The sequence below is a fragment of the Alexandromys fortis genome, unplaced genomic scaffold (assembly GCF_014885135.2).
Source record: "Alexandromys fortis isolate MF-2015 unplaced genomic scaffold, M_Fortis_MF-2015_v1.1 scaffold_50, whole genome shotgun sequence".
NCBI classification, from domain to species: domain Eukaryota; kingdom Metazoa; phylum Chordata; class Mammalia; order Rodentia; family Cricetidae; genus Alexandromys; species Alexandromys fortis.
The window spans coordinates 6,692,785-6,716,339 of record NW_026067932.1 but is presented as its reverse complement, the minus strand read 5'-3'; the positions used below and the strand labels follow the sequence as shown (position 1 = coordinate 6,716,339).

The 23,555-nt window shown below is 42.1% G+C and overlaps 1 protein-coding gene across 3 annotated transcripts; it reads right to left on the bottom strand.

Annotated features, from left to right (window-relative positions):
* Nucleotides 1-413: 413 nt before the first annotated feature.
* Nucleotides 414-19,072, bottom strand: Actr6 (actin related protein 6). Of its 3 annotated transcripts, XM_050145542.1 has the most exons (11): nucleotides 18,919-19,072; nucleotides 17,276-17,393; nucleotides 15,679-15,747; nucleotides 14,566-14,689; nucleotides 13,437-13,572; nucleotides 13,270-13,326; nucleotides 10,640-10,738; nucleotides 10,478-10,556; nucleotides 5,775-5,946; nucleotides 3,893-4,031; nucleotides 414-1,082 (listed from the first exon to the last, which is right to left on the bottom strand). In XM_050145542.1, exons 1-11 carry the CDS (start codon nucleotides 18,984-18,986, stop codon nucleotides 953-955), a joined length of 1,191 nt encoding a protein of 396 aa, XP_050001499.1. In that variant the 5' UTR covers nucleotides 18,987-19,072; the 3' UTR covers nucleotides 414-952. The 3 variants fall into 3 exon arrangements, with proteins under 3 accessions (XP_050001499.1, XP_050001501.1, XP_050001502.1); XM_050145544.1 differs by lacking the exon at nucleotides 13,270-13,326; XM_050145545.1 differs by lacking the exon at nucleotides 18,919-19,072 and having other exon boundaries at nucleotides 15,666-15,747; nucleotides 17,276-17,321.
* Nucleotides 19,073-23,555: the final 4,483 nt, after the last annotated feature.

Here is a 23,555-nt window from a genome sequence, read left to right as displayed (position 1 = left end):
GTCTGACAACTCAGAAGAAGCTGACACCTTGGAGTGCTCCACATGACTTGCAGGTAAGAAAGTATCTTCTCAGCAGGCATTACTCTTTACACATTCTGGGATGGAAGAGGCCTTGTGAATCTGCTAAGTTTTAGGGACTTTTTGAGACTTTTGAGTTGCTTGCCTTTTGAGCCTCTTTAGTTCAAGATGGCATGTTTTAACTCAAGAAAATCGCCAGCTCATTCCTTATACTGGAGCGTGGTTGGCAAGTGTACTGTACTAAGCTTCGTATCTTAATGTTACTGTGGGTCACATGAGAGAACTTCTAAAACACAACACTGTGTGTTTGTAGAACAGTGGTGACCACAAACACTACAAACATCTTCACTCTTTCAAACTTTTACTAAGTAAAAAATGAACATTATATATACATATTTAATATTGGTCTTTCCAACTTTATTATGTACAAATAAGAATAACAAATTTTAAATAAAATACTCCTAAGAGAGCAGAATCTTAATGGTCTACAAACACTTTAGTTGATCACAGTCAAAACTACACAAAAGTAACCCCTATTCATTCCTAAGTTATATTACTTTGAAGACTAAAGTGTCTTAATTTCAAACTCAAAAAAAAATAAAGAAACTACACAAAAGATCTCTAGGCCAAACTGACTGGTGAGATGACAAAATCTGTGTTTTCAAGTATGAAGAACTAAACATTTACTGTCTCAGGACGAACAATCTATTCTCAGAAACAGTGCAGGCGTTGTTATAGTCGTCTAACTACTCAAACGTGGACTCAATCACTCTTGACGGCAATAGCTCACCTTAGAAGTCTGTGAACATCAGCCATGACTCAGAATATTTATATAAATTGAAGACTATCTTATGATGAAAAATAACAGTCCTTAACCTCCTTTAAAAGGAACTTTGAAGTTAAACTTTCCAAGACTTTCATTCAAAAATGTTTCTTAAATATCGAATTTCTCTTCACAGACACTATGTCCATTTTCTTCATAATCTTCTCTTGTAACCACCATATCTTCAAAATCATCATTTTCAGATATCAATTTTCCACCTTCCCAGGAGTAAGTAATAGGGCTGCAACAGAGATCACATAAATAAACACAGTCATCAACTGATGGTTTATAGACCAAATGCTGACTGCGAACTAAAAGACTGCAAGTTCTGCTCGACTTAGCGAATCTCATTTATGGTGTAGACATAAACTCTTCCTCATCAGTACAGACCAGTGGATTGTTTCCCGCCGTGTCCCCTATTTTATGGTCCCTCTACTTCTATGAAAACCCCAGAACATAAACAAAAGCTGGAGAGGAGTAAGTGGAAAAATGTTCTAACTTTGGCCCGAAACCAAAGCCAGGGTGTGTTAACCTAATGATTCTCACAGCAAGCCATGTGGAGGTAGGAACCGGAGGCTCCCAGGCTACCCTGCCCCTGAGCTGTACTGTGGATCTGGCAACCGTCTCAGCGCCATTTTCAGTCTGTGCTGCTGCTGTAGACACTGCTGACAATCACCCGGAACAGACAGGAGGTAAAATCTAAGTAGAACACTCCATTTGGCTCTGCTGTCTCCAGCCACCAGTGCTTTGTGCTGACTCAACTCTGCTTCTCCTCTTCCCCAGCTGAGATCAGAGGAGGTAAAGACAAATGTCTCACCTACCGCATTTGCAACCTTTTATTAATGGATTATTTATGTCTTTATATTTGTGCCTGCATTTTCCTTCTGAAAGGAAAACCGTACAATTGAACTAAAGAACAAAAGCTATTCTGGTCACTCCCTTGGTCTCAGACGTGTATGTGCAAGACTAAAAACCCAGCGTTAAGAAGTACATGAACGCTACCGCCGACCAAAAATTATTCCAGCATCTAACAATTCTTTAATCCTTTTACCCAACAACTACAAATGGAAGTTTTATAGGTGGTGCATATCTGAAATCCCAGCACTTGGGAACATGGGCATACTGATGGCCAGTCCAGGGTCTGCTGGCTACCTATCAAGCAACACTAGGTCCCAAAGAACAAAAAAAAGGAAAATAAAAAGCAATGTCAATGAGAGCCTTCTATAAACTACTACAGGCTTGATTCGGGCGGTGGTGGTGCACGCCTTTAATCCCAGCACTTGGGAGGCAGAGGCAGGCAGATCTTTGTGAGTTCGAGACCAGCCTGGTCTACAAGAGCTAGTTCCAGGACAGGCTCCAAAACCACAGAGAAACCCTGTCTCGAAAAACCAAAAAAAAAAAAAAACCCCAAACCAAAACAAAAAAACTACTACAGGCTTGGAAAAATACTTTGGTGTAAAAAAACCTTTAGATTTCATTAGCCTAGGATCTTATTTGTAACTCTGCCACTAACACTAAGCAAGCTTTGAGTTAGCCATGCTATGGTGGTACATGCTTTAATCCTAGCACCCAGGAGGTAGGAACAGAGGCAGAGTAACATCTACGCATTCGAGGCCATCCTGGTCTAAATAGTGAGTCTCAGGCTAGCTGGTGAGACTACCTCAAACAAACAAACCAAGAGCTATTGTTTTGGGCAGTTGATATAGCTGACTTACTAGACAAGTTCATGCTACCTCAGCCTGAAAACCTGAATTCAATCCCTGGGACATATGTCAAGATAGAAGGAGAAAACCAACTCCATAGAGTTCTCCTTTGACCTCCACACACATGCCTGTAGCACACACACACACACACACACACACACATCAATAAAATTAAAGCCCGTTTGATTCAGCTAACATAACTGGGCTTTACTCTGGCCACTGCTGTGACCACATGAGTCAGGGACTCACAGGCCTTCTCTCTCCAATGTCCAATGCTAAGCTCTGAGTAAGACGGGATTTGAGACCATTCCCACAGCTCTGGAGTTCTATCTTAACCGCTCATGTTGAAATTACACTATCTGCTCTTTTTCATAAAAAGCATAGTAGACATTAAAAAAGATTTCTCTTAGTTTTTTTTTTTTGTTGTTGTTGTTGTTGTTGTTTTCCAAGAACAGTCTCACACAGACCAGGCTAGCTTCAAAACTGCTATGTAGATGAGCTTGGCATTGAACTCCTGATTCTTCTGTCTCTAAATTCCCAAAGCTTGGATTACAGGCAAGCACCACCATACTTGACTTCACAACAATTTTTTTTTTTAAATATTCAAAGGCCTTGTGACTGCATCGTTTCCACCAGGAGAATTCAGGATGCTCTTACTTAGGGTCAGCNTTTTTTTTAAATATTTATTTATTTACTTAGTATACAATATCCTTTCTGCATGTATGCCTGAAGGCCAGAAGAGGGCACTAGACCTCATTACAGATGGTTGTGAGCCACCATGTGGTTGCTGGGAATTGAACTCAGGACCTTTGGAAGAGCAGGCAATGCTCTTAACCGCTGAGCCATCTCACCAGCCCCCTTCACAACAATTTTTAATTAAAAACAAAACAACAAAAATACCCAGTTTAGTCAACAATAAAGGTTCATTGAGAACATTTAGAAATTAAAAAAAATTTCAAAAGATATTAATTGATATAGCTTATCTTAATAATTCCATTCTTAAACTTCCATTCTTCAGAACTCATCACAAGATGGTACAGCAAAAATAAATCTAGTAAGAATGCGGCTTCTTCGCCATTGTAAGTCCCAGGAGCCAGGACTGACACAGGTGGAAGAGCTCATGTTACCGAGCGCCTATCACGTGTCAAATGTGGTTGGCACGTTACATGTCATCTCTGCTAACTCACTTACGACTTAAACTTTCATTTTTGAGAGAAAGAAAACGAGGCTCCCACTAGGGAAAAAAATCTACACAGAGCAAAGCTGTGACTCACATCTCCCACAGGCCACCTTCCCGCAAACCACCTTCCCGCAAGACGGCTCTGCTTCTTTACAAACCAGCACTTACTTTTCGGGCAGCACAACAGACACATCATAGTCTGTTGGCGTCAAACAGCGGACTTCTGAGTAAACCCGATCTCTGAATCCTGGGAAAAGTGAGTTCCCTCCCGTCAAGACGATGTTCTTAAAAAAATGTGGCTGCATTTCTTTAAAGAAGAAAAACAGTGTTAGAAAACCTACTTGTCCCTGGAAAGGCTCAGCGGAGCAGGCAGGCAAGCAGCAATCGGGGTTAGGGCTGGGAAACTACCCTGGCATCCATTGTTAAGATTTAAAATTCTTTGATTGTTTCACTACTGAGATTTTCTTGTTGCTATTGCTGAGACAAAGGCAGGACAGCCTCGTTTCTAGAACACTGGGGTTATGGACAAGCACCAGCACACCTTGCTACGCTTCAAGATTTGTGATAAGGCAATAATTAACACTGGTGGAGACACTAAAGACAGCAAATATGACCTCACAAATCCTTAATATGAAACTTCAAGGTGGGCGAACTACTGACTACACTGGATCACATTTATCATCTTTCTCTCCTAAAACTGCGGGGGTCGCCTTCCTTGGTATTTTTAACTTGTTAGTTCAAATTTCCTGTTCTCAAACTAAAACCAATTTATCAACTACATAACACTTACCGTTGATGGGAAAAAATACTCAGTCTACAGCCTTTACATAAAGAGCCTAGGTGTGAATGAATTCTAAAGGTATGTGATGGCCGACACCAGGAATCATACAGTGAACCGGTACTAACCTACAGAGCAGTCAGAAGTGGTGGCGCACGCCTTTAATCCCAGCATTACTCGGGAGGCAGAAGCAAGCAGATTTCTGTGAGTTTGAAGCCAGCCTGGTCTAGAAGAGCTAGTTCCAAGACAGCCAGGGCTGTTATATAGAAAAACCCTGTCTCGAAAAATAAACAAATAAATAAACAAATAAATAAATATAAAAGAAAGGGAAGGCTGGAAAATTTACTGCTCTTGCAAAGAACCTGCGTTCAATTTCCAGCACCCATATCTGGCAGCTTGAAACTGCCTGTAGCTCCAGCTCCAGGGCATCCGAAGCCCTCTCCAGCTTCTGAGAGCACCTGCATGCATGTGGTACACATAACTCATACAGGCATACATTCTCTCTCTCACACACACAAGCACACACACCTTTAAGGTAGGAAGGCAGGATAGAAAAGAACTCTGCAAGCCTGGGACACTAATTACTTATGCTTCAGAAGAGTGCAGAAGTCACCATGAACACTGTACTCCACTCACCTCCACTCCGTCTTTCACTCATTCATTCTTCCTGTGTGCGCATACACATGGGGGTGGGGGGCAGTCGCGCCACAGAGCAAGAGTAGAGGTCAAAGGACAACTTTATGGTGTTGGTTCTCTCCTTCCACCTTTTCATAACTTCTGGGGAATTAACCCAGGTTCTCAGGCTTGTACACACAGGCCTGGGCCATCTTACTATCTATATTATTGAAAGTAAGCTTGTATGTTTGTTATTCTATAAAATTGCAGAATGAATAAGTCATTTTAATTCTGTGCAATTTTGGATTAAAACTTTCAGTTGAGCCTTGAAGTGCATGTCTATGATCTTAACATTCAAAAGCTGGAGCAGGGAAGTCATGATTTCTAGGCCAGTCTGACCCACATAAGAAGGCTGTGCCTCAAAAATAAAAATAAAAAACACCTAACTTTTCTAAAATGAATAGAGCAATTTAATGGAAGGATGTACTGACGCTTAAATAGACCACAATGACTTTTGCAAAATACAATTTATGACCCAGCACAAATCGACCAAGAACTACTCAAGTGCATTCCAGGGTCTGGAACTATCTGCACTCATACAGGAGCCAAAGTTTGCCAAGATTTCTCTTCAGCATGTCACTGGAATCATTAACGTACCTTCAGGGAGGTTTTGAATTGAATAGACAATAGCTTCTGGGATTCCCATCTCCTGAATGCCAATGTCAGAAGGGTTGAAGAGTATTTCTGGAACAGCAAACCTCTCATTGGCGAGGCGAAGAATCTGCTCCCCGGATTTATACTTGCCGCTCAGCACCATCTCTTCTCTCGGCTGGAAGCAAAGACAGACAGAGAGTCAGGGCTGCATTGTCGTGCTCACGTGACAAACGATAGTTAGGAAGATGTGATACTAGTAGAGGGACCATGTTCTTATTGGAGGTCTCAAGAGTCTCAAAAGTTAGGGAACCGTTTTCACTCCTTACTGCATACGTGGTCCTCAACCTATAGTCCTCATCGCATGGCCACTACCTAGTACAGCACACATGACCTAGTATATGATTGCTATTCATAAACTCCTGGACAGCGGCATGCAAAATAACATATACCATTCACTGCATTAGACATCTGATATGCATGATTCCACAAACTTCACATAACACTAAGACAGCATATTGTCGTTTCATTCATGATATAATTAGGCTCAGGAAGGTCATGTGACTTATTTACGCTCTATCACACCAGCCCAAAGAACAGCAGAAATATACATTCACAGTGTAATCAGGATAAGAATGGTTCAGAACAGCAGAAATTACATTCACGGTGTAACCAGGATAAGAATGGTTCAGTTTGCTAACATTTGGGAACACTCTGCTCATAACATAAATTTTAAACAAAACTTTCCAGATAAGTATACAACATTACTAGGAAAACTATAAAGCTATAAATATAAACCACTTCTAATCCAATTAAATAATCCTTGTAGTAAGAAAAACAGTACCATTCTCCATAGAAGAATGATCATTTGTCTAAGGTGGAATGGGAAATATTCTTTATAAATTTACAAATTAGCTTACAACTAACATTAAGCCTGGTATGGTGTATACGGCTGTAATCCCAGCACTTGGCAGGCTGAAGCAGGGGCGCTGTGCAAGTCTGAAGCCAGCCTAAGCCACAGTATGAGACCCTGACCCTGTTCAAAGGAAAATAAAACTAAACACACATGTACATGCACGCATACACGCACACACAGATTCAGCTTTTGCATAATTCATTCTGTCAATACTGGACAATACCTGGGACCAGCACGGACTGGAGGACATGAAAGGTGTTTAGTTTATTTAAAGCCCTGACTCACAGAAGAGGATCAGCCTGACTGACCAAATACCTAACCTGGGAAAAGAGCCAGCACTCAGTGTCCCTGCCAAATGTCGGCACTAGCCGTTAATATGTAATCTGCAAGTACAAGTCTTTTCTGCTGAAGAGTATAATTCCAAAACATTGTTAGACACAGACAGATGAAGAGATTTTTCAAGACCGTGAAATACTGGTCAGCCAAACCCATGACTTACTGAATGGGCCTCGTACATTTATTTCCAGGACCATTAAAGAAACTATCAGTTTGTTTCATATGATTTTGCAGAAAGTGGTAATCATTAACGCTAAAGGAACAGTCTCAACTTAGGTCTGACAATTCACACCTTAGCAGGCAGCCTCTTTCTGAGAAGAAATAAAATTATATTTCTGTTGTTTGTCATTGATATTATTGACCTTATCTGTCTATATGTTATTGTTCCTTCTACCAGCAGGAGGAAATCAGCACTTTTGAGTTTTCCCAAATGGGAACGGCCCCACAGGCTTATAGATGTGAATGTTTTGTCGCCCAAGAGTGGCACTTCTGGGAGGCGGAAGTCTGTCACTGGGGATGGGCTCAAGCCAGGCCCAGTGTCTCTCTCTTCCTGTCGTCTGCAATCCAGATCTAGAACTTTCAGCTCCTTCTGCAGCACCATGTCTGCCTGCTGCCGCCATGCTTCCCACCAGGACGATAATGGACTGAACCTCTGAACTGTAAGGCAGCCCCAGTTAAATGCTTTCTTTATAAGAGCTGCCGTGGTCGTGGTCTCTTCCCAGCAACAGAACACTGACTAAGAAGCTAAGTATGAAGACCCACAAACATTTCTGTCATTACATACAACGTTTTTCCAATTTCATCAATATTTGTTTTCCTAGCAGGAAACAACAAAATGAAGTACCAAAGAAACTCAAATTTTATAATTAAACTTACTATAGATACAATCATGTTCACATAAATGACTAAACATGTGTAGAGGATAAATTTTATCATTAATCAATGAAGAGTAAACCATTCTTTTTATAAATATACTTATTGTAATAGCTAGTCTAGCAAGAGCCCAGTTCAACCAAGTATATATTCTCATCTGATAAAGTGTATATTACATATGAAAATTACTAACAGTTAGTTTGGGGGGCTAGGAAGCCCTGAGTGTGTAAAAAGTGGATGAATCTCTGAGTGAGTGTGTTCTGTGGACCTGATGCAACCACATCAAGAACCAATGCCTCAATACATGAGTTGGAAAGGCAAAGTCTCCCCCATAAGGGTCACGGCTGGAAAGGCAAAGCTTCCTCTGAGCCAATCAGGAGTGTTTCCTAACGCCTGACCACTGTGTGCAAAAACCAGCAACTTCCCAGTGGGAGACAACTGTAACAGATGCCTCCAGCTGAGACTCCCTGTCTCCTCCAGCCCTGCTGTAATAAACACGCGGAGGGGCTGGAGAGATGGCTCAGTGGTTAAGAGCATTGCCTGTTCTTCCAAAGGTCCTGAGTTCAATTCCTGGCAACCACATGGTGGCTCACAACCATCTGTAATGAGGTCTGGTGCCCTCTTCTGGCCTGCAGACATACACACAGACAGAATATTGTATGCATAATAAATAAATAAATATTTAAAAAAAATAAAATAAACACGCGGAGGCTCCAGGCTGCTGTGGCAGTTGGTGCCACTCCAGAGTGTACACAGCCCACCTGACCCAGCTGGATTTCTGCACCTTATCCACTCCCTTGCCAACCCACTCAGGACCAGGCGCCAAGCCACAGAGTCACAGCGAGTTAAAGAAGTGCAAGCTCTAACTAGACTCTGTTCTCAAGGTCACAGGTCAGCAGAACCTGCAAACAATCATACACCACTCCCCCAACACCCTGCAAAGAGAACGAGGTGAGAACAACTCAACAGGATCTGTCAGGCTGGGAGGAACTAGACACCACTGTGACCTTATGCAGGCCCGTCTCTGTGGAAACAGACAACTTTAGCGCTCTATCTTACGTTCTCCACAGCATGGCGTTAATCTTGGGATTGTGACCATAATTAGACAGAAACGTGTAGATGATCAAGTGTCTGAGACAGCTCCACAGTCTACACGTTTAGGGTAATTTTCCTCTGTGAATTTCAATCTGTATTTGACCTCTGTAATATGGAAAAAATTTTAGGCCTGCTAAGTACAAACACTAACATAAAATAAATGCCCATTAAGTAGCTTGATGCAATTTACAAATAAGTTATCATTCCTTTTTAAACAGGCTGCTCATGGCTCACCTGTCTTCTGAGACCGTGTAAACATAACTGGGTTAGCGTTGTGGTCTACTTAGACTGAAGGTGTGCGAATTGTCCTACAGACTGCTTCTTACTGAACACTACATGCTCATCAAGTAGTCCTACTTCACTTTCATTACTATTTATTACAACAATATATTAAAGATGATCTTCCCTATAGCCGATTCTGAGGCCGTGCAGTTCCCCACTACTCTAAACGGATACGGTCACATCTTACATTTATTTCTCAGCAGAAAATGTTAACTTCCCAAGAGTCCTTTACAAGCCCTTAACTAGAAGGTCAGCTTTCAGTCAAACACAGAGCCACCTTTTCCTGGAAATGGCCTTGACATTCAAGATAAACTGGAAGGTGCAGTGGAGTTCACCCTGCCCTTCACTACACTCTGATTCTACAGGATCCACCATGAGTCAGTTCAGTCTTGGATTATCCACACTCATTTTCACAAGAGAAAAAGAACCAATTTCTAACTGGATTGAAACTATTTTTCCTGTTGTTGTTTTGTATTTCAGGACAGGGTTTCTCTGTGCAGCTCTGAGCTAGCTTTGTAGACCAGGATCTCTAACTCAGAGATCTGCCTGCCTCTGCCTCCCGAGTGCTGGGACTAAAGGTGTGCCACCACCACCGGGCTTAAAATAATTCTTGAACAAATTGTTTCATATAATGTAGACAATGACCTGTTTATCTCTAAGACTTATCATGTATGCTATCATCTGACTTTCTTTTCCTAGAGAAACTCATTAATTAAATCTATCCACGTGTGCCTAAAGAAAAGGCTGCAAAAGGACCGCATTAAAGAAGGCTGTCACCGTAAGACCCTGTCCATTCAGCTAAATGTGAAATGCTTTGCAAATCGGGTTGATGCTGTCACTTGAGGAGATATTATGCAAAATTTTGTTTTAATTACCTTACAGGGGCTGGAGAGGTAACTCAGCAGCTAAAGAGACTGGCTGCTCTTCTAGAGGACCCAGGTTCAATTCCCAGCACCTGTCCACACAGGGGCTCACAACTATCCATAACTCCAATTCCAAGAGATCTGATTACCTCTTCTGGTTTCTGTGGGCACTGCACATGTATGCTTCCCAGACATACATGTGAACAAAATACCCACATACACTAAATAAAAATATGAAACAAAAAAGAAATTTAAAAATTACCTTACACCAGGACAGGCTCCAAAACCACAGAGAAACCCTGTCTTGAAAAAACAAAACAAAACAAAACAAAACAAAAAATTACCTTACAAAAGCCCTTTTTAATTGTACTGAAGTCAGGCAAAACATAGTCAATCATTACTGTATTATCTTCTCCTTTTAACCTGAAAAACAAAATATTTATCAAAATTAATTGCTCACACCACCGAAGACTAGCTTCCCGCATAAGAGATTACATTATACATACTTGGCGATATCCATGTCTCTGTAGAAATCCTGAGACACATAGCACACGTCTTCTTTCACTTGATTAATCACATGGGTTTCATCCATGACATGCAGCTGCCTAACAGACAAAACACAGACGATGCGAGGGCTGGCAAGGGCTTCAACACGCTAGGACTCCTGCCTTCAGCCTTATGAGATGGGTTCGATCCCTGGGACCTACGGCTGGAAGGAGAGAATCAACTCCCCCAAGCTATCCCCTGACCTTCATGCAGGCATGCTCGTGCATATTTACCACCCATCCCCCCAAACAAAACTAAGTGCAGTTCGTAATAAAGCTAGAAATGAGAAGCAATTGAACATAACCTTAAAGCACCGTTTAAGTTCCCTTTAAATATTTATTTTTATTTTATGCATATGTGTACTTTGCTTGCATGTATGTCACCAAAGGAATAAGATGCCATTACACTACCAGTAAACCACAGCCTGTGGCAATATATGGATTTACAGAAATGGGCTAATTTAAGATGTAAGACCTAGCTAAAAATACCCCCTGAGCCACTCACTGGCCAAGAGTGTTGTAATTAACATAGTTTTTGTGTGATTATTCGGGTCTGGGCAGCCAGGAAGCGAGTACGCAGTATTCATTTACAGTCTATTTTATGTTTTCATTTAAATATTATCCCATGAAAATTTTCCTATGCTATTATTTCTTTTTGTTTGTGTGTTTGCAGACAGGGTCTCACTGTGTACCCCTGGCTGTCCTAGAACTCACTGTGTAGACCAGGCTGGCTCAAGCTCAGAGATCTACCCGTCCCTGCGTCCTGAGTGCATGCACCTCCACGCCCAGTTACTTTGCCCTGTGCCACTGGCCTATTGCTGTAGAGCCAGGCCACCAGAGCCAACTTCTGGGAACTGAAGTCAGAAGGAACCTCCCCAATGAAATTGATTATCTTGCATACTAACTACACTAACTCAAAGCTGACCAACACAATGCCCTGCATTTGCTTCTAAGATTTATGGCTAGCTCAGTTCTTTGCATTTCTAAAGCTTTTGACTATATATGAGGTTTAAAGCTTTCCTATACTTAAAAGCCATCAAAATCTCTCCTGAGGGCTACTGCAATGGCTCGTGAGCAAACAGATACCTGCAGGGCAAACACCACAACCTGAGATCAACTGGAGATCACACGCAACAACAGGAGAGATAGGACTCCACAAAGCTATCCCGACACCACACACACACACAAATTAATCTATTACCCTGAGAGTGGTTCCCACATAGGAGGTGGGGTACAGACAATGGATGTGGAGGCGCTGCTGGGCAGGGGAAGTGATTTCTAATGCTCTAGGACACCAGTACCACTATAGTCCAAAATACTTCCGTTTTTCAAAACGGTCAATAAAGATTTTAAAAATTCCCAACCCAGTGAGACAATGTCTGTGGTGATATTCTAATTATCCTGATCTGATACATAATTATATACATAGAGACAACTATATATGTCATCTACATGTATTAAAATAATACATTGTGCCTACTATTTTATATGTATTTAGCTAAGATATATAGCTTAAAAATGTCATTTAAATTTATTTTTATTTGTTTATTATGTGTGTGCAAGCAGACACACACAGGTGTGCCATGGCATGAATGTCAGAGGCCAACTCTGTGAAGTCGGTTTTCTCCCCTCATCATCAGGTCTTGGGGATCAAACTCAGGTTATCTAAGGTTTGCAGGCAAGCATCCTTACCACCCGAGTTAACCTTTCTTGTCAGCCCAAAATGTATTTCAGAAGAACCTACCCTATCCTTCTGCTTCAGCTGCTTCCTGAAGTAGTCACAGATGTGGTCACGTCTATGTTTTACTGTATTGCACTCACGATTTGCAAACTTTACTGTACACTTCTACCCAATTACTGTAAGTAGTTCATGGGAAAATAAATACTTTGCATACTGTTGCTTTTGCTTTAAATATTTTCCTCTGTGTGTATAGTTTAAAGTCTTTTGTGGAGGATGTAGTTCTGATAGCATCTCACTACGTACCCCAAGGATAGCCAATGAACTCACTATGTTGCCCAGACTAATACTGAACTCTTGATCTGCTGGCCAGGCCAAGTGCTGGGATTATAGGTATGTGCCCAGTGCCTGTCCCTGTTACCCTACACCCTCATTTGTCTTAACCTTTTTCTCCTTTTCCATTTGCTTCTTCTCACGGCTAGAGAAGGGAATTAAATATCACAGCACTCTGAAATCAAGCCTAGCTGACCTGGTCCAATAGTACATAGTATTTACATAATCATAATATTATGAACGCTGTTCACGAGTTTTGAACTTTTAGACTTACACTTTAAGAAAGGGGAAACAGGCTTAACCAGAGCGCAAGTAACATGCTATAAACTTGGTAGTTAAGAAAAGTTATAGTAGCCAGACAGTGGTAGTGCGCACCTTTAATCCTTGCATTCCGGAGGCAGAGGTAGGTGAATCTTTGTGAGTTCGAGGCTAGCCTGGTCTACAGATTGAGTTCAGGACAGTCAGGGCTACATAGAGAAATCCTATCTTAAAAATCCAAAATATAAAAAGGAAAAGAAAAGCCAACCGCTAGCTGGGCGTGTGGTACCGCATCCTCCCCAAGTTCAAAGTCAGTGATTACCTGTAGGATATGATCTCTTTTAGATGGTTTGTTAAGAGTTTTCCGCCCACATTTATCCTATAAAAGGAGAGAATCCAACTTTGGTTCAGTCATCACACACTTCCTGCTAAGACGTAACATGAAACTGACACGAGATGAGAATGAGGTAAACACCACACACAGCTCACCGAATAATTGCTTCCTTCTTCTTTTTACTTCTGCAGTAGGGGACGATGTGCGTGAAGGAGTAGCCGCTGTCCACGATGATGCAGCACAGCTCAGAGGGATTGTCGCGGAAGTATCTGTGTGCACTCAGGGCGCCAGCTGGGCAGAGGGTGAACACACGAAAATACACTTTGACGTGAAACTAATAAGGAAAAGCAGTAAACTAAGGCAAACACAAATGACAAAAACTGCCTTTATGCCAAGAGTGGTGGCGCGCGACTTTAATCCCAGCACACAGGCAGCAGAGTTCCAGGGCAGCAAGGGCTACACAGCGTGACCCTCTCTCCAAACAGACACACGACAACAGAACCACATGAACAATAACAAAAAAGCCTTTAATTTTTAAGAAAACGTCTAACTCCTAACAGTATTTATAACTCTCTCTTTTCTAGGATTGACTGACCAACTGGTGTATTTATGTTTTTTGAGGCAGGGTTTCTCTGTGTAGCCCTGGCTCTCCTGGAACTCGCTGCGTAGAGCCGCCTGCCTCTGTGTCCCCAGTGCTGAGATCAAAGGTGTGTGCCACCACCACCCGGTTTAGATTTTATCTTCAATTACATGTATGTGTCTGTGTGTGAGTGTGTTTGAGTACAGGTGCCTGCAGAGCCCAAAGCACTAGAGTTACGAGTGGGTCCTCTGTAAGAGCATGGGCATCCTTAACCACTGAGCCTTCTCTGGTCCCTTTACAATTGTCTTCAGATCTCAATGTTGAAACTTTTAAAACTCACACTTACACAGTAAACAGGAAAAGAACACGACCTTTTATTCTGTCACTACTGGCTTTATTTTGGAAGGTGAAAGAGCTAGAATCTAACTCTATAGTTTTTGGAGACCTGGAACTCACTACTTAGCCACTTTTTCTTCATGGTAGACTGTTACTCAATTGCTTAGGCAAACTGTAAATTCTCAATCCTGCTAGAATCATAGACCTGTGCCAATGAGGCCAAACTAAAGTTCTATGCTTAAAATAAAAATTCTAGGTTTTATTTCCTTCAGAGCTAAAAACTACACCTACTACTCAGGATCTTAAGTTTCTTTGCCCCATTCATAACCACACTCTGAGTGAAATTTCAATAAAACTTTGTAACTTACCATTCACTCTTAACACTGCTTGGAACTGATATTCTTCAAATAGAATTTCATTCATTGACTCTTGAATTGAAGTGAAGTTAAAATATGGTTCTGTTATAATAATATTAGTATCTAAAAAATCAACCTATGGGAGAAAAAAAATCCAAGTTTTATAACCTATATTGATAATCATCAAATTTGTTTCATATGTGTGTGTATGTATGTGTGTGAGTATAAAATAAAATTATCTAATCCTCGTATTACTAATAATGACAGTAATCCTCATTTAATATATGAACTGAGTCACAGAAAAAATATGTTACCCAGGTTCATATGGCCACTTGGGGCCAGAGCTAATATTTGAACTCAGAGAGTCTAGTCACAATCTTACCTTAATAAGATAAAAACATAGGCTTGCCAAAGTGTCAAACTTTTAGAGACAAAAATAAGGGCAGATGCACCCCAATCAGTGCAGCCATTGTTACTTCGTTATTCACAGAAAACACACACACAAATAACAAATAATAATACAAATCTTTTTTTAAAAAAAAAACCATAAAATTCTTATAACTGCCATCTATTCAGATGTGTAGGCAAACATATCTTTTGGTTAAACAGAAAGGGTATGTATAGGTCTGCATATGTATGTATATGCATATATATGTCTAATATAGTCAAAGTAGCTGAGAGAGGGAGGAATCAATCACCTAGCACACAAAAACATCACAGGTTTGACTCCCTAGCTGCGGGAAAAGAGAGTAGAAACAGGAAATAAAAATTTACTATTGAGCTTCACACAGATTATCTGCCTTCCACTTAAGCCTTCAACCTGGAGGCTGTAGTTATTCACATTCTCTAACTATTCAGAGACCACACTAGGGGTGGTGGTGCATGCCTTTACCACCGGCAATCCGAAGGAAGAGTTTGAGGCAAGTCAATTCTGCTCAGTCCAACCAGGGACACACAGTAAGACCCTGCCTCCAAGTTAAATAAATAGGTAAGAATCAGGCAAATCTACATCTGAGTGCCTTGTAAGTCTTAAATGTTCACATAAAACTTTATAAATGTAAATCCGATTCTTCATTTGAATTAAGATGCAGAAATAGAATTTTAATACATACTCTAACTTGTTACCTGATACATTTCTTTTCCAAAAAGATAATCCCAAACTTGTCGTTGGACATCCCAATTCACCAAGTAGCCCTAAAATTAAGACAGAACAAAACAAAAAAAGCCTTTTAATTATCAAGACTATTTTAATAATTTTTAAGCGCAAGGTTAAGGGCGATGGTTCAGGGAGTAAAGGAGCTGGACTCACAAGCCTGGGGACCTGTGTCCTACCCAGAACTGACAGGACGAAAGAGGAGAATTGACCCTAGGAGGTGTCCTTAGACGGCCACACCCAAGTCCTGGGATGACATTGGGACCTCTGCTCATACCACACCCTCCTACGGGAGGGCGTGACATCCGCTCATCTCACACCCTCCCACGGGACGGTGTGACATCCGTTCATCTCCCACACTCCCACAGGACAGCATAACGTCCTGTTATCCCACACCCTCCCACTGGACGGCGTGAGGTCCTGTTATCTCACATCCCCATACAAACTTAAAAAACAAAACAATCAACATGTTCTAAATCCCTAGGCTCTAGCTGTGAATGGTCACCTTCTCCTGTGCTGTACAACCGTCAATCATTTATAGAGGTGGTGTTCTCCTTATTAAACATTCAAAAGCTTACAATGAACAACAACTAAGATGTCAATGGTTCAAACAGTACACCAATACATAAGGCATGCATGCCACCTGTTTTAATACAAATAAATTGTGATACAAATAAAAAGTATTACAAAGAGTAACTAAATCACGGTTATTTTTTACTAAAACAATTTCATTCTAATTTGTCATTTTAGTTCAAACTGGAAAAAAAAAGTTTGTAGAGATCTAAAAATATTTTCACTTGTACCCTATAGCTCCAGCCCCAGGGGCATCTGACACCTCTGACCACAGTCAGCAATTGTCTCACCTGCGCTTACACACACATGTATAAAAATAGCAAGTCTGGTCCCCAGAACGTGCAGTGGCTCACACACTTTTCCTCCTTGCATCCTATTGGAGAGACGGGAGGGAACAGGAGCATCCCTCGGGTTTCAGAGTCAGCTAGCCCAGAGAAGACTGCACAATGGGAGAAACGAGACCTGTTTGATGTGGGAGTGTCATATATCAATCTGTTGATTTCATTGGCTGAGCAATAAAGAAACTGCTGGCCCTGATAGGTTAAAAGATAGGTGGGCAGAATAAACAGGATAGGATGCTGGGCAAAAGAGGAAGTGAGGTCAGACTCTGCTCTGCTCCCGAAGAGACGCCATGCTCAGCTCTCCCGGGTAGACGCAATAGCTCTGCTCTCTGAGGCACACGCGATGAAGATGGACATAGGCTAGAATCTTCCCGGTAAGCGCACCTTGGGGTGCTTACACACATCATTAGAAATGGGCTAGTCCAGGTGCGAGAATTAGCCTGTAAGGGTTAGAGTTCACGGGCCAAGCAGTTCTTAAATGAATACAGTTTGTGTGTTGTTATTTCGGGCATGAGCTAGCCAAGCGGCCGGGGTGTTGGGGACGCAGCCCCGCCGCCGCTTCTTATTTCAACACCTGTTTCAACTCTGACGCTATCCCCCCCACCACACACAATTATAGGTTTATAATATCAGAAATAAAACATAAATGCATTACCTTTTGGAAAGGAAGAATGTAAAAGAGTCCTGAAGGGTCTTTTATTTCATCAATCTGGTTGGCAGTAAACGTTTTAAGACGCGCTGTTTTTGATCTGAACTGACAATTGGGAATGACCCTAGATGCAAAGAAATAAGAATCATCTTCCAAATATTCAGTTCCTAAAAAGCAGTAGTACTTAGTGAACACCCGTGTGCTAAGACTACTTTATTCATAAACTAGTATTTCTCGTTGTCTCCGAGGAACTAAAACAATACCTTTAGGTTGTCGTGTTTACAGTGCTGGGGTTCAACAGACCCTCTGCTTTCTCAGGGATCTTAAAGAACCTTGGGGGCAGGTGTAGTTCTGCTATGGCATTAAAAACAAAAACAAAACAAAAAATAATCTCTTTCTATGTATGCACTATTGGCATGCTTCTGTTTGTTTATGTGCCTGGGTATTTTTTCTGGTTGTGAGATCTCCTAGGGCTGGAGATACAGGTAACGGTTAGCTTCCATGTAGGTGCTGGGAAGTAAACTTGGGCCCTCTAGAAAAGCAGAAAGGGCTCTTAACCATTGGACCTTCTCTCCAACCCCAGGTACCTGGTTCTCACTTAAGGAAAAACAAATTTACGTAGTAGAAGTCTTATTTTAATAAATGTCTTTCATTAGCACTGAAGTTGTAAGAATTCAGTAAAACAGGCTGGCCTAAGTAATATAGTGCTTACTCAAAATACATGGGTTCAACGCCTAGTGTTAAAAAAAAAAAAAATTCAGGGGCTGGAGAGATGGCTCAGACGCTAAGAGCATTGCCTGCTCTTCCAAAGGTCCTGAGTTCAATTCCCAGTAACGACATGGTGGCTCACAACCATCTGTAATGCGCCCTGCAGGCATACACACAGACAAAATATTGTATATATAATAAATATTTTTTTTAAAAAATTCAGTCAAATGCCCACTTAGGCCTGAAGGGATAGCCCTCATCAGTAATCCTAGCACTCAGAAGGTAAAGGCAGGAGAATCTGAAGTTTAAGGTCATCCTGGATTACACTTAGTGCTACAAGGCTCTGGGGGTGTGGCTCGTCTTACCCGTGCAAGGTCCTGGGTTTGAGCTCAAGCACTGAGAAAGATGTCTGACTAATTCAAACATACATTTTATGAAGCACATCTTAAGATATGCCACTTTAGCGTTCCTGGTTTTACCAACCAAGTCATTCAAGTAGGTTGGCTGCCCAACGTCTTCAAACTCCCTGGATTCTAATGTTAGTTTTACAATCTTAGCCGTTGGTGGGCACTGAACCTTTTGGGGGATGCGATGAATCCCTGTAACTGGCGTTTCTCCAAAAGGCGAGCATGCCCAAACGTTGTCCACTATTTCTGAAATTTCATAAACTCTGTCTTTGGTTCCCTCGGTCCATCTCGAGAAACCTATTTCCTGTTGCCAAAGGAAACATACATGCCACTTCCGGAGCCCCGCAGCCCCTAACGAAAACCACTTTCGGTTCGGAGCAGCAAACCCACCCAGCCAGCTCCAAACCGAGCCGCATCCCTCGACTCGGGCTGGCGCCGCGCGAGGGCGTCTGCGGACCGCTCAAGTCGGACAGCACAGCCTGTGGAGCCCACAAGGCGTACGCGTCCTGTCCCTCGGGGACGACCAACACTTACGACACACTGTCATGGCTGTAGCCGATTTTGGCGTTGTAGGCTCCGTTATCCAGCACTAAGGTCGTCATTTCTGCACCAGCCCCCCAACAGCCGAGCCGCTTGAACCCCCTCGGGCCGCCTCTGCTCAGGCTCCTTCCGGAACTCTATGATTTTTATGGGGGCGGAGCCGTAGCGTCAGCTTCCGGTTACTGTGGCAACGGACGACGCCGGAAGTCAGGCAGCGGGGACGGCCTTTTCCGCGAGCATCTGGTTTTCAAAGCCCTGTGTTTTAGGGAGCAGCGACCTTCCTTAGTAGAAACTACTGAGTACTTTTTCACCCGTTTCTCGTGTTTCTTTACGGCGAACACTGGCGAATGAAAGCTTTTTGTAACCTCTGTGGTGGACTGCGTGTGCGTGCCTGATGCGTGTGTTCGATCAGAATTGTTGAGATATTCTTGAAGAGTACAAAACCGTATGTAGTGTGGAATTGGATATAAGGTCTCTCCAGCCTGGCCTTCATTTGTTGGCACTTGTCATCAGGTTGTAGGATTTGGTCATAATAAATTATTCGCTGTTTAGTTTTTATGTTATTGTCTGTCTGTCTTCCTTTCTTTCTTTCTTTCTTTCTTTCTTTCTTTCTTTCTTTCTTTCTTTCTTTCACTCACATTCGCACTCCCCAACGAATCCCCAGCCCTACTTGCTCTCCAGGACTTAAAGTATCCTATCTACAAAGGATTTCCTGACATCTGACATGCTCCCTCTCCGTTCTGATTCCTGGAATTAGATGCCTTTCCTGCGTGCTTCTGTAAAACGGAGGACTCCTGTGTCATGATGTTAAGATCTTGGAGCCCAGCGTGGTGGCGAATGCCTTTAATCCTAGCACTGGCAGGCAAAAGCAGTTGGATCCCCGAGTCTACACAGCAAGTGCCAGTACAGTCAAGGCTTCACAAAGAAAGGAGGTCCTCTCTTGAAAACCAACAATCCAAAAATAAATAAATCAATAAATCTTAATTAGGGTGTGGGAATGAAGCTCAGCAGTAGAATGTTTGCAAAGGCCTTGGGTTTTGATCACACACACAAAAATAGAATGAATGAAAGAAAAAGAAAAACATTATTGAATGTATAAAGTTAATTTTGTTGTTCAACTTCATCATTTTCTTTTATCCAGTTCAACACTGAAGTGAGAAAATCTCAGGTTGAGGCAGGAGGATCCCCTCCTCCAGTCTAACCTGGGCTACATAGCCAGTTCAAGGATGGCACTACATGTAGACAGTTCTAGTCTCAAAACCAACAAAAGAGAAACTCTCGCAAACAAAAAAGGGATCAGCTCATTTCCTCCAGTCAAGTGACACATTGTCCTTAAGCCTTCTGTCATCCAATAGCCATCATTTCTATTTCTCATTTTTAAACTGTGCTCTTTCAATCCTGTCTCTACTGTGCTTCGGTCCTTTCTCGCTGAATCTTCAACCTGGCTTTCCTCACCATTTACATGATTCTTGATCAAGATTCTTCTTGTTCTTGGCTTTGGTTATCATCAAGTACAGATGCTTTTTAAACCTGAATTTTCTATCTTGTTTCTACAAAATTGAACACTGAGTATCTTTCCATAATCAACTGTTCCACCCCGTTTACCCATTTCAGCTATTGGTGTTCCTCCAAATTCCACCCGGTGCTCCAAATGAGAAACCGCAATTACTATCAACTCATCTTTACAGAGTAAATCTCTGTAGTGTTTGATTGATCTTGCTTCATCTCTACCAACACTTCCTTATCTCTCTCTTGGAATAATGCCGCCACCACCTCAAGGCCCTTGCAGCCTCTGTTCTCTTTACTGAAAAAAAAGCATAGTGATTAGGAAGCACTTTTTATAACTCAGAGATCCCATCAGCCTCCTGTGTCGATCTGTATCGACTGACAACTTGACAGGTTATAGAGTTACCTCGGAGACAAATTTCTGGGCGTATATGTGAGGAGTTATTCTAGTTCGGTTCATTGTGATGTGAAGACCCATCCGAACTTCCAGGCTGAAGTGAGTAATCGCTTTCTGGTTCCTGACTGTGGATACCATGTGAATGGATACCGCATTTGCCGCCATCGCCGGCCACCATGACTTCCCTGCCATGACTGTACCCTCCAATTGTGAGCCAAATATGAACACTGTCTTCCTTAACTGAAATTGGTCAAATATTGTATACAGCAATGATAAAGGTAAGTAATGCAGAATAGTGGCACCAAGAAGTGGGACTGTTCCTGTGATAACCTAGCCGTGTCATTCTAGGCCTTTGGAACGGATTTGCAAGAGGAATGTGCATAGTTTTGAAACTTTGGAGTTGAAAAGTCCTCACATACTATAAGTAGAACACGATGGGCCATTCTTGGAGAATTTTTCAAGACCAAAATATCACGAGAAATGCAGGCAGTGGTGCCCCAGAACATGAGGATTTGGAGGAAACAAGGGCACTGGGAGGGGATGGAGCTAAAGTTATTCGTGTTCTCTTCTGACAAATAACCTAGCTATATTCTGCCCATGTTCTCGGAACTGATGTGCATCAGAATACAGGAGTAATGTGTAATTGGTTTGCAGAAATGTTTTCCAGATAGGTTAACATTCAGGTTGTGAATGATCACTGCTTATGTCTCTCACTTGTGTGTGTGTGTGTGTGTGTGTGTGTGTGTGTGTGTGTGTGTGTGTGAAGACTGAGGGGGTGAATTTGAAAGATTTGTAAAATGTGCATTTTTCCAGGAAGCTTTGCACTGTGAAAGGTACACCGAGGGCAAGCCCCTGCCCACTGAAGACTCTGTCTTGTTAAAATGCATCCATCTGAAATGAGAGCCCACACTGAGAGAGCTACTGAAAGAATACCTTAAGGACAGCAGTTCTCAGCCCATGGGTCTTGACCCCTTTGGGTGATAGGGGCAGGCAGATCTCTGTGAGTTCAAGGCCGGCCTGGTTTACATCGTGAGTTCTAAGACAGTCAAGGCTAGACAGAGAAAGCTTGTCTCAAGATAATTGTCATTACATTTATGTAGTGTCCATGCACGTGTGTCTGTAAATGCCTTATCTGCTGAGCCATCTCCTTGATCATAATTTACAATCCATGCAGTAATAGGATCAGGATAGTAAATGCCTAACAACTAGGTCTCTAAGGATGGGCCTAAGTCTTGGTTTGTAGTGTGTCGTAATTTTTATTGTGTGACTAGACTACCATTATCACAGCTGATTTCAAACTGTGCTGAAGTTATGAAACAGGCGTCCCATTTGGGAAGATGTAGACAGTGGAGTCTTAGGAGCCAGCCTGACCAGCTTCAGCACAAATTGTTCAATAAGAACGCTCTTCGCTTTCACGCTTTTCACTCCCTTCCCATCCCTTAGAACAAATGGTTTAAAGAGTGCAAACCCAACTTTTCTTTTTTTGTTTATTTTTTTTACATTTTAAACTATTTTTTTAATATGCATTAGAGTTTTATTTGCACATATGTCTGTGTGGTGGTGTCAGAGCCCCTGGAACTGGAGTTACAGTTATGAGCTGCCATGTGGGGGTTAGGGATTGAACCCAGGTCCTCTGGAGGAGCAGTCAGTACTCTTCAGCACTGAACCATCTTTCCAGCCCTTTTAAAATGTAGTCTTCTCTCTCTCTCTCTCTCTCTCTCTCTCTCTCTCTCTCTCTCTCTCTCTTCCTCCCTTTTTCCTTTCCTTTTTTTCTGATTTTTTTCAAGACATGGTTACTCTATGTAACAGTCCTGGCAGTCCTGGAACTTGCTTTGTAGATGAGGCTGGCCTCGAACTCACAGAGATCTGCCTGTCTTTGCCTCCTGACTGCTGGGATTAAAGGAATATAAACCCAACCTTTTAAAAGAGTGTTTAAGCATAAGCATCATGTAAGCCTATAATGAATGCATAGAAGACCAAAGTTCTTATATTAATACGACGTAACAAATTTTTCATCTTGGTGCCGGTTAAGTTGTTGTCCTCTCTGCACAAACTAGAGTCACCTGAGCAGAGGGAGTCTCCATTGAGGAAGTGCTTCTGTGAGACCAGTTGATGAGTCTGTCTGTGGGGCATTTGCTGACTGATGTGTGTGTGTGTGTGTGTGTGACACAGCCCATTGTGGATTGTGCCATTCCTGAGCAGGTAGGCCTGCATTGTAAAAATAGTTGAGCAAGCCAGAGGAAGCAAGTCAGTAAGCAATGTTCCTCTTCCGTGGTCTCTGCTTCAGATCTTGCCTCCAGGTTTCTCTGTGGAGCTCGAGCCTTAGGCTTCCATCAATGATGGATTGTGACCTCTCACCCAGATAAACCCTTCACTCCCACAGGCTGTTTGTGGTCAGTGTTTTATCGTAACAACAGAGGGGAAAATTAGGACAATATTCATTATTAATTTGATAGGACAGTCATGGTTCCAAACTTTTAAAAAAATATACTTTTTTCCCTTTTCTTTTCTGATCCTATGGACCAACCCAGAGCCTTATGTGTTCTCAGCGAGTGGGTTGCCACTGAGTTTAAAATTTATGTTTTGCAGTTGGGCCGTGGTGGCGCCTACCTTTAATCCCAGCACTCGGGAGGCAGAGGCAGGCAATCTCTGTGAGTTTGAGCCAGCATGCTTCACAAGACACACTCCAAAGCTACAGAGAAACCCTGTTTCAAAAAAAGCATATATA

Coding starts and splice junctions, on each gene's coding strand:
- Actr6 (XM_050145542.1), bottom strand. CDS start 18,986: ATGACGACCTTAGTGCTGGATAACGGAGCCTACAACGCCAAAATCGGC. Junction 17,394..18,918: donor TACAGCCATGACAGTGTGTC/GTAAGTGTTGGT, acceptor CTTTGCATCTAG/GGTCATTCCCAATTGTCAGT. Junction 10,557..10,639: donor AGAGACATGGATATCGCCAA/GTATGTATAATG, acceptor TTTGTTTTTCAG/GTTAAAAGGAGAAGATAATA.